Source organism: Epinephelus lanceolatus, chromosome 11 (genome assembly GCF_041903045.1).
Source record: "Epinephelus lanceolatus isolate andai-2023 chromosome 11, ASM4190304v1, whole genome shotgun sequence".
NCBI classification, from domain to species: Eukaryota; Metazoa; Chordata; class Actinopteri; order Perciformes; family Serranidae; genus Epinephelus; species Epinephelus lanceolatus.
Window position 1 is genome coordinate 18,940,485 of NC_135744.1, and position 10,549 is coordinate 18,951,033.

Genomic DNA, 10,549 nt, shown 5'->3' on the forward strand with positions numbered 1-10,549 from the left:
CTGGACAGAAAAGGGTGACCCTCACGCTGCCCCGGGGCTCACAGGAGCACAGTTACCAAAGCTCCGAGCAGACATCCTATCGATCCGAAGGGGTTCTGTAACAAGAAGAGCTCAGGGCAGGAAAACTGAGGGAGACTCTCCATGAGGGAAATGTAAGGATTGTTGCTCCCTCCCTCTGCTCTTCCTCACTCCCTCTCATAGTATTGAATGTTGCAGAGGGCTGGGCTCTGGTGAAGCCAGCAGGAGGGCAGCAGTGTCAAATTTCACACAGATCCACTGATTGATGCCAGTGTGCGAGCTGCAAGAAGGCTCAGAGCTCTAAGAGACACCTGCTGTGTATAGTTTAGCATCGGTCTGATAAGAGAGATGGAGGGTGAAATGCTGCCACAGGCTAATTTGTGAGAAACTGAATTAAACCCCTACTGAATGACGTGTGTCTCTTATCATGTTTTCATAGCATCTGAGTATTTTTCCTCCAAAATTTAATAAATCCATTATGTAAAAAGGGTGGACAATTCATGATCGGATCATCATTGGTAGTTGATCTGGATAAATATGATATTTTTGTTACCTGGTAATTTTACTATTATCTTTTTAAAAGTGCCACATACATTTTTCCATCAAAATTAGTGCACAAGTTTTTCCTCAAACCCAAGTAAAGCCACATAAAATAGGCAATGGACTCCCCATTACTTTCCATTGCTAGGAGACAAGTATGCCTTTGTGACGCCGGAAAACAGGGTCAGTAAACAGTAGAAAGCAGCATGGAGGCCAGTGATAGTGTACGGAGGTTACTTCTATTTTACATCTGCTACTTATTCAGTCTCGTAAATTCAGTGTCAACTACTTTTAAAATGATGTTAGACATCTCAATTTGAAATTCAGTTTGAGTTAAGAGGCTCAAAATGCTGGGGAGAGAAAGTAGAGTATTTCCTCCACTTGGTAACACTTAGTATGATCTGAGTGAAAGTGAAAACTGGTATCTGTGTTCCAGGTTGTGGGTGATGACCGTAAACGCCCTCCAACCTTCAGCTAAGCTGCTCAGACAGCAGAGGTACACTCAGAACGACCTGATGGTGGACCCTCTCATCGTGCTGCGCTGTGATCAGAGGGTGTACAGGTAACTACAGGGCGTACTCTAAAGGGCTGCGTAACAATTGTTAAGAATACAGCTATGACATGTACACAACTGCTGTGTTTAAGTGGTTACTGATACAACATATTGTTTCCCTAATACATAAGAATAGTTGAAAGAAAGAAAAAAACAGTTTTTATTCTAGCAATCACCAGATAACTGTAGCTGTATGTCCGTACATGTTCAGATTTTGTAATCTACCCAGAAAAATGGAATGGACAGCGGAGGTGTTTTTGAATTTAAATGTATATTCAATAAAAAACAGAATTACAGGTTCATTTTTTTTTTCTTTTTATTTTGCCAGGTGTCCTCCTTTGATGGACATTGTCCTCCACATGCTGAATGGCTACCTATTGGCCGCAAAAGCCTACCTACACTGCCACCTGAAGGAGACGGCTGACTTTGATCGGCAGAGCCAGACGGTCTCAAACCTGGGTGTGCCCGGACAGCCAGATACACCCGAGGTCACCAGGGAGGAGCTGAAAAACGCCCTTCTAGCTGCGCAGGTATTTCTTTATTAACTTCTGAATTCTCTTTTTATTGATTTTTGACAACAGAATAAACAAAAGTACATCAATAAAATAGACACCACATAAACACAAAGATCTTTTGAGCATGAAAGAAAATAAGTAAAATTGAAACTTGGATCAATATGTACATACATAGACAACGTGGGATTAGTCCACACTGGAATTAGTTTTTGATGCACAGCTACCCAAAATTCGTGCCATTTCTTGGTTAAGGATTTCCTGCAGGCTACCAATAGTATTCTTATTTTTACTTGTTCCTCCAGTTGTCTCCACTCTAATCAGGTACATTAACTCCAAACTAAAAATTATTGTGGTTGGCGCAGGTATTTTAACCACACATTTTGTCTCACTCACCTACTTAGATTTCACGTTTTTTAAAGAAGACATATTTTTATTTTCATGTCATGGGGTTTGGTAAAGCAGGAATGCAGAAATAATCTGCATAAATATCTAAGAGCTGACCTTTCACACTGAGCCATGGCAACCACCTGTTTCTGTTTAACCCCAGGACAGCGCAGCAGTCCAAATTCTCCTGGAAGTGTGTCTGCCAACCTCCGAAGAGCAGCAGCTGGGGGCCAACACAGAGAGCCTGCTGAGTAGCATCAGGGGCCCCATGCCAGGGAAATCGAAACAGGGAAGCCTGGGGCCGAGAGCCAGGGTGGGCGTGGAGGACGCCGAGCCAAAGGGAGGCCTGCTCAGTGACTTGAGGGAGGTGCAGTGTCTCATCTGTTGTCTGCTGCATCAGATGTTCATCGCCGACCCCAACATTGCCAAATTGGTCCACTTTCAGGTAACACAATGGGAAGAAGATGAAGTGGGCTGTACATTTGATTTGTTGTTTTACTGAGATAGTGTGGGAAGGCTGGCGGGTTTACAGAGTCACAGACATAAAAGAGAGTTATAACAGGACTGAATGAAAGGACAACAGGGACGTGTTGTTCAGGCTCTGTGTGACACTCCCGCTTCTCAATGTAATTAGTGCACGACTAGATTTTCTTGCTTCCCTCCAAATTTCGCCATTACAAAGTACAGCTGTCTTCAAAACACTTTGCTGAGGCTTTAAAAATGGTGTTGACAACGTGTATTACCAGATATAACAAGGGATGTCTTATCCAACTCTACTCAGTTTATAATGGCCCCGTTAAACCACTTTTATACAGCTGATAGTGACAGCCAACTGTTTTACATTGCTTTAAATGAAAGTGATAGACTAACGGCTGAATGACAGTCAGACTCCAGTGAAGAAACACAAACAGCCGATGCTCCTATGTTGATGCAAAGCTGATTTGTTTATTGCTTACACACACTTTGGGAGCTGGAGGATACAAACCTGATCTCAGCAAAACTATTCTGAACAACATAAAACTAAACTGAACTAATGTAATAATCAAAAACTTGCAATACTATGAATGATTTCTGTAGCCATGCACAACAACCATCAACTGACAAACTACAGGACCAACAGTCCGACCCAGGGAGCGAAGATTTTTAGCGTTATTAAAAATTACACTATTAGACAAAAGAACCATTTAATGCTCAAATTCTGTGTTTAATGTAACATACAAGATAATGAGACCATAATTAGGTCACCATTTGCCCCCAGAGCATCCTGATAGCTCGAAGACATCCTGATGTTTAAATTAAGTTCAACTTGAGGGAGTCATCTGAAATATTTGAGTCTGTTTGGGACCCTTTGATAAACTACACAGTTGACTTTGTGACCTTGTGTATCAGTCTGTGTCCCCTCTCTAAATGCGGAGGTAGATGCGGGTCTGCGAATGCAGCTCAGGTGGTCGTCTTCAAGAGTTCTTTTGTTTTTTTATCAGTCAGCAGTTTGTGGAGTTTTGAGTCGCGGGGTGGAGAATTATTCAGTCAGCTGATCAGATCAGATCAGATCGATGGATGGGAGGAGCAGCTGTTTGTGAGTGAAAGCAAACTTAAAAAAGTTTCACTTTCACTGCACCCCGACATTCTGCTGCCCCATCTGTGTCCAGAGTGCGCTTTGCACTGAGAAGGTGGTGCAATGAATAACCAAACAGTGTATACATTCCAACAATTCACCTAATGAAAGGTCCAGGTCCAAAAATGAAAATCAATCGTGCAGTCGTTTTGCATGTTCTTTTGTTTAATCATTGTCTAAACCACTATATTCAAAAGGATGGGTTGATGATGATGATGACTATTGTTATTATTATTATTGTTATTATGATTGTTATATTTTTACATTTGTAGTTATAGTATTATTTTTTTTAATTATTTTTTTAAACATTAATTTTTATGTATTTATTTATTTTTAATTGCATTTGTAGATATTTTATATGGGACTGTGGGGGGGATTAGTCCTTAATGGTAATGCCTTCATTATACCTGTTGAATAAATCAATACATTCATCAGAAAAAGTAATGTTATTATGCTTTGTGTGAGCAGCTGATTGGACAGTGCCACATTACTGAAAATACCATTGAGTCAGTTTTTCAAAAGAGCCATGTCATGTTGACCCCATGAGTCACTGCATTCTGCCGTGGCATTAGTGGTAAGTGACTGCAGCACTCCCAGGAGTAGCAGACGGCCATATGGTGGACTTCATCAAACCAATCCTCCCTCTGTCACGCTAATCCACCCTCGTCCTCGCTGCCAAGCAGAAGCTGCTGTGTGCATTCGTGTACACACACACACACACACACACACACACACACACATGCACGCACACGTTTTAATGACTGCTTGATTGAATCAGCTGTGTATTCTTCCCTTATCATTCTAGCATTTATATACTAAGATTTATATTTCCTGCTCTCTCTGCCTCTCTCTCTGTCAGGGTTACCCTCAAGCTCTGCTGCCTCTAACTGTGGCAGGCATCCCCTCCATCCATATCTGTCTGGACTTCATCCCAGAGCTGCTGGCCCAGCCCCAGCTGGAAAAGCAGGTGAGGCCTCCCAACCTCCCCTCCCCTTCCTTTCCCTCTCCTCTCCCCGCTTTTTCCTGGCTTTAAATCCCAGACTTGCCCTGGGCTTGTGCCAAAGCCTCACTTACACTGTCATGTTTTTTTTTTTTTAAAGCAGCTCCGCTCTGTGCTCTCTGCCGAGTGTTTGCATATTTGCTACATAAATAAGTGGGGAAAAATGTGTGTGTCCAAACAGATCTTTGCAATCCAGTTGCTCTCGTACTTGTGTACCCAGTATGCACTACCCAAGTCCCTCAGTGTAGCCAGGTTGGCCATCAGTGTCATGGGTACCCTGCTCACAGGTCAGTGAACTGTTTTCTTTCTTTAGCTGAAGCCTCCTTTACTCACTTTACGTCTTTTTAATTACTTTTGTGTCTCCATTGTTGGATTTTCTCCCGGCAGACTCTCTGTTTACTGTAACTCACAATGCATTACATTATATCAGCTGTTGTCACACATCGTGTCTTGATGTCTGTATCCCTATATTTGGCTGCCACCATCTGGCCTTTGGCTGTCAGTGCAGCATTCTCCATTACGTAAGCGCACAGTGTGTGCCAGCCTATTAGCCACTGTATTTAGTGTGTGTGTTCTGTGTTGTAGTGCTGACTCGTCCCAAGCGCTTCTCCTTCTTCATGCCCATCCTGCCATGCCTGGTGTCCTTCTGCCAGGCCTTTCCTCCGCTCTATGATGATGTCGCATCTCTGCTCGTACAAGTGGGCCAGGTCTGTGCCTCCGATGTGGCCACCAAAGCCAGAGACATCGACCCTCTCATCGCCCGTGAGTATAGTTCACTTGGGTGGCTTTTCATTAGAATACCATTAGTGACAATTCCTCTTAGTATGTGTGTTGTATACATCATAGACATCATCACATGGGGACAGTGAGCAAAATTAGCTTTGACTCACCGGCCAAGGGGACTGGTAAAAAAAAAAAAAAAATCCACCAGCCAGGCATATTTTCTACCAGCCAAAATAACGAGAGTAGAGAGAGTTTAATTTATCTCGAACATGCATATTTTACTGCCTGAAATGTTTGCATATCAGTTATGACTTTAGTATCTGATTATTTAAATATGCTGCAGTAGAGACCTGTTAAACAAGAATATTATGGAGTTTGCTGGTAACAACTTGGTTTAATTCTTAAAATAGAATTTTTACATGTGAAATAAATGGGATATTTTTTATAATTTTAGCATCTACTTATTAAAATGATGTAGTGAAAGTACAAGAAAGTGATGACAGACGTATTTCAACAAAGGAAAATAACGTTCACAGCCATTCGAGTTTACATTTCTGAGTTTACGAGGTGCACTGAAATGCACCACAGTAGGCACCCACACACTTTGCCCTACAAAGCTAAGTAGATTTCAGAGTTTGAGGTGCACCTGAATGCACCGTGAAGTCCCTGTGATTGTCACTTGTCTCCGACACTGACATACAGTAGGACAGAAGCAGTGTGACTGTAAAAGACATCACAACGAGGCAGAGACTCCCATTGTTTGGGGTTTTTTTTATTACATGACTTAGTTGCTACAAACATTTACCCGCCACTCACCACCTCCTCGGTAAGTGGTTATTACCAAATAACAGAAACCCTGTTCTTGAGCCAACATTTAAATTTTACTGCATAATATAGCTGCACACTTAACTGAACCTAAAGTAGGCCTGCATTACACCTGATGAAGCTAATCAAACCAAGATCGATGCATTTCTAATTTAATAAAAAGAACTGCTTCCATGGTTAGGGAAAAGGACACAATGCCAATACTGGGAGTGGTTTCCCACGGGCAATGATTAAACTTCGCCCCTGCAACGTTGGACATGTTTCTTATTTTACAAAAGAAAAGAAAAGAGAGTGACGGCCCTGTTAATATAGCTTGTGTTCTTGTTTTTTCCGTGCCCTTATCCTGTGAGGTTATCTTGAATAATAATCTAAACTTTAAAAGGTAACAATTTGGTATCCACCTTATCCGCCTACTTCTTTCCAAGAGCAGTTGGGGAAATAAAACGTGGAACACACCACCTGTTGTAGCTCAAACTGGATTATGTGATCATACCTCTGCCATCTCTGACAGCCATCTCAAAGCATTGTTTTTTTTCCCTTTTCAACTGAGCACGCTAGCAATTAGCTCGCCTTGTTCTATTAAAATATTGTTAAAGTTGACATGGCCTGAGCTAGCCTAAGGTAAACATCTGCTCCACCAGTGGTTTAAGTAATTACATTAATGAGAAGTTTGTTACTTTGCTGCCTCAGGTCTGCAGAATCTGAAGGAGAGGCCTCAGGCGGCTGTGGCTCCAGGAGGAGGTTCCTCCAAGCTGACATCTCCCCAGAGGACAGCAGAGGACATTGGTGGATCTGACTCTGATGTCCAGCTCTGCTACTGTGTGGAGGCCACCTTCATGGACATCATCAGCTCCACCCTTCATGGACTATAGACACACATACACATAGAGGAAGAGGAGGGACTGGACTGAAACCAACAACCCTAAACACTGCCTCGGTACTCCTGAGAGGGCCACTGTCAACACACATCCATTCATCTTTAACAAATAGACTCCGACTGATGTCACCTTTTGTCAAGGGCTTTGAGACTTTGTGAGGTTGTGGGTTACAGTCATTCTCTAGTCTGTTTGGTCTAGAGTAAAGCAGAATGCTGAAAAATCCATTCCCAAATATTTGGCACCCTGTAAATAAATCATTATTTGCAGGTTATTTAGAATATGTATGTGCTCTGAGTTTGTGGAAATTAAAATACTGAAAATGTTAAATGGGTCCATTTTCTTGACCTCTATTGGCATATTTTTCTAAGCTGTAAGTGACCTTTTCTCAGCAACTGAAAAACGAAAATGTTGCCTTGAAATAATATGTAGAGCTTTTGTACTGTGTGTGTTTTTAATAAAACAAAGAAGTCCTTTCATTGATGAGGTGTGTTTGGGACAAAGGGGAAACATTTGGGTTCACATGTTTGTCATTTACGAGTTTGTGTGGTGTCCATCCTCCAGAGAGGCACTCAAAGACACTTTGCATTAGTTAAAAATGATAAAATAGAATACAGTGAAATACACACGACATCATTCACACATTAAAATCCGTACTGAAAAGATGAGTTTTGAAGAGTGATTTGAAACAGGAGAGGTCGGTGTGGTCTCAAAATCCAAATCAAGAATCCAAAAACGTCAGGGATCCACGTTTAACATCAGTATAAATATATCAAAACCTTAGTGTACCAAAATCACACTATTTCACAAGCTAACTAACTGAGGTTGTGGCAGACCAGTAACCCCCTTATTCAGCCAGGTAAAATCACTGTTTTTGTCAAAGAGAGTATAAATAAGTTTCACTTTACCTTCAGTTTTGAAAACAAAGGTTTTAGTGAAAATGCATAAATGGGCACTGGATAAATGAGACTTAAGGGCCGTACCACTGAGCAAGCTTGACAGAGCCAGGCTTTCTTTGCCTGAGCTGGCTTGACAAACCCTAAAGCTCTAGTCAGAGATAATGGGTCTCACAATGGTGGTTATCAGCTTGCTCATTTAACGTAGGCTTACTTCTTCATTTACATATACTGACACAAAGTGCATTTACGTGGACATGAATAACCCACCGTATGATTGGGAGTACTCTAAAAGAAACCAGGATGTATACGGGGAATATAATTAACCTGATTTCTCTGTGCTCATGTAAACGCCATATCCTGAATATGTACACAACTGTGATAATCCTCATAAACAGGTTACACATGTCCATGTAATCACACTCACTTTTCCACAATAAACAACAGGTGGAAATCCCTTTAGTTTTAGGCCAAGTGAAAGTCAAATGAATGGTAATAATGGAATATTATCCGTTGGAAATGTCAAGAGACTAATCAATTTTCTAATCTGTGTTCTATTAGCTGTAATATACCAGCAGTGTAAAACGGGACCAAGCACTAAAACGTAATTCTTAACGTTATGGTATAGATTGAAGGAATTATACCTCATTTCATATTCAAGTAAACATACTGATTAATCATATAGTAAAATATCGATGTATAATGCTAGGCTGTAGATTTTTATAGAAGGCTTCACCCTGAAGTTGTCGAAATCCGGCGCTTGGGCAGTGACTTGCAGCGTTAGACACTGACGAAAAATGCCATTCTTAAACTTTGGCATGATACGTGGCTGGTCACTGTTATAGATTAATGGTGCTCGGCGGTGTCAGGGAAAAAACGTGGAAAGACAAGAATCAAAGTTAGGATGGCGGACATCCAATAAACAGACTTTCACCTGGGAGAGTGGTGTTTGCTTCCCGTAAGATTATAAAGCCAAACCCTGTTCTTTTTCCCTAAACCCAACCACATGTATTTGTTGCCTAAACCTCACCATGTGCCTTAGTTGTTGGAGGAAAAAGGACAGCAATTCCCGTTGTTGTACTGATGGAATGCATGTATTTTGAAAGAGACAGTATGCAAACGTTCGGAAGTGTATCTTGAAAGAAGAATGTGTTGGTGCAGTGTAAGTTACCGAAAACCATCTTCGTAAGATGGAAAACCTGGTTTTAAATTCAACATACCTCACAAACACCCTAACCTGGCTTCATGGTAGGCCTACACCCCTCTGAGTTATACTGAGTTGTGTGAGAGCTTGTAAACGGATGTTTTGGGTTAGTTTTGCTGTTGTTAAACCTGGACCCCAATCACTTTAGTTCATCAGGAATTTTCTCAGGTTTTTTTGGATTCTTCATTCACCGGAAGTTCGTGAGAAAAAAGTTTCCTTAATGAATTCTTCAACCTAACATGGGGTGAGTGATTGATAAATGATTATTAGGGGGGTGAAGTTCTCCTTTAATTAACTCAATTACGTACAGGGTCTTGTCGCGCCCGTCCCCTGTTCTCGCGATGTTTGCTAGTTAGTGACAGTTGAGAGAATGTCGACGTTTCGACCGTTAGCCTGCTGTTATTGCAGTTATCTGAGTTAACACGTAAACCTGGAGAGGATGAGCATACATGTTAAACTGCCAGACGCCAGCATGTAAAGCTTAAAGCTCTAAGAGGCTGTAGACATGAATTAAAACCCAGTGAAGATATATCTAGAACTGACGAGGATAAAATGTCTTACCTACAGAAATACCTGCTGCTCAGACGAGGAGGACAGAACTCCAGGGAGTCTACTAGTGTCAGGTGAGAGGAGAACAACTTATATTTTGCACTAAAAGGTAAAAAATATTACACTTTTTCTCACTTAAAAACGAAATAAGAATGAAAGCTATTTATGAATTTTCTTTAGACTTAACACACTTAACATTTGAGAGCTCCAGATGTCTTTTAAATGCCCTGAACAGCCTGTTTGGATCCAAAATGGCGTCAGAAAAGACCCAGGAGAGCTTAACCTGCGAAATAACTACGACATATCATTAGCCAGGATAAAAACAATAAATTATCTCCACTATTTAAAGCAGTACCTATGTAGAGTAATGCACAAGTCCTGGTATTGTGCATGCTGGCCGAGGCCTAAGGGAGCCATAGTTAATGTTTCCATACCGAACAAACATTTAAATGCAACACTTTTGTTTTTGCTCCCACTGTTCACAGGTTAAAGAGAAATATGAGACTTTTAATGCACTCAGTAGATATATTTTTGTTAAATTTTGGTCTTAAATTTGTTCAAATCTGTCCTCCCACTTCTCCTTTTCCAAGATAATCCACCTACCTGACAGGTATGGCATATCAAGATGTTGATTACCAAGCATCATTACTACTCAGGTGTGTTTTGGGATGGTCGCACTAAGGGTGTTTTAACATGTACTCTGTAGTCCTTTTTAAACAAACCAAACTCAGTCCTCATAAAGCAGATGAAAATGTGGACCAACAGAAAAGGGACTCAGTTCTTTTTGTGTTCACATTGTCAGTTCATTTGAAAGAGGACTCGGTTCTCTTTCTGGTCAACTTCAGCTCTGAC

At 41.2% G+C, this 10,549-nt stretch overlaps 1 protein-coding gene across 2 annotated transcripts in view; it reads left to right on the forward strand.

The window, feature by feature from the left end:
• Positions 1-7,527, forward strand: part of ints2 (integrator complex subunit 2) — a 29,759-nt gene extending 22,232 nt beyond the window's left edge. For both annotated transcript variants that reach the window (XM_033650792.2, XM_033650801.2), the window contains exons 19-25: positions 995-1,120; positions 1,440-1,641; positions 2,174-2,455; positions 4,485-4,592; positions 4,807-4,912; positions 5,211-5,387; positions 6,864-7,527. In XM_033650792.2, coding sequence (XP_033506683.2) covers positions 995-1,120; positions 1,440-1,641; positions 2,174-2,455; positions 4,485-4,592; positions 4,807-4,912; positions 5,211-5,387; positions 6,864-7,045 — 1,183 coding nt within the window. In that variant the 3' untranslated portion in view covers positions 7,046-7,527. The remainder of the gene's footprint in view (positions 1-994; positions 1,121-1,439; positions 1,642-2,173; positions 2,456-4,484; positions 4,593-4,806; positions 4,913-5,210; positions 5,388-6,863) is intronic.
• The last annotated feature ends 3,022 nt before the right edge of the window (positions 7,528-10,549 follow it).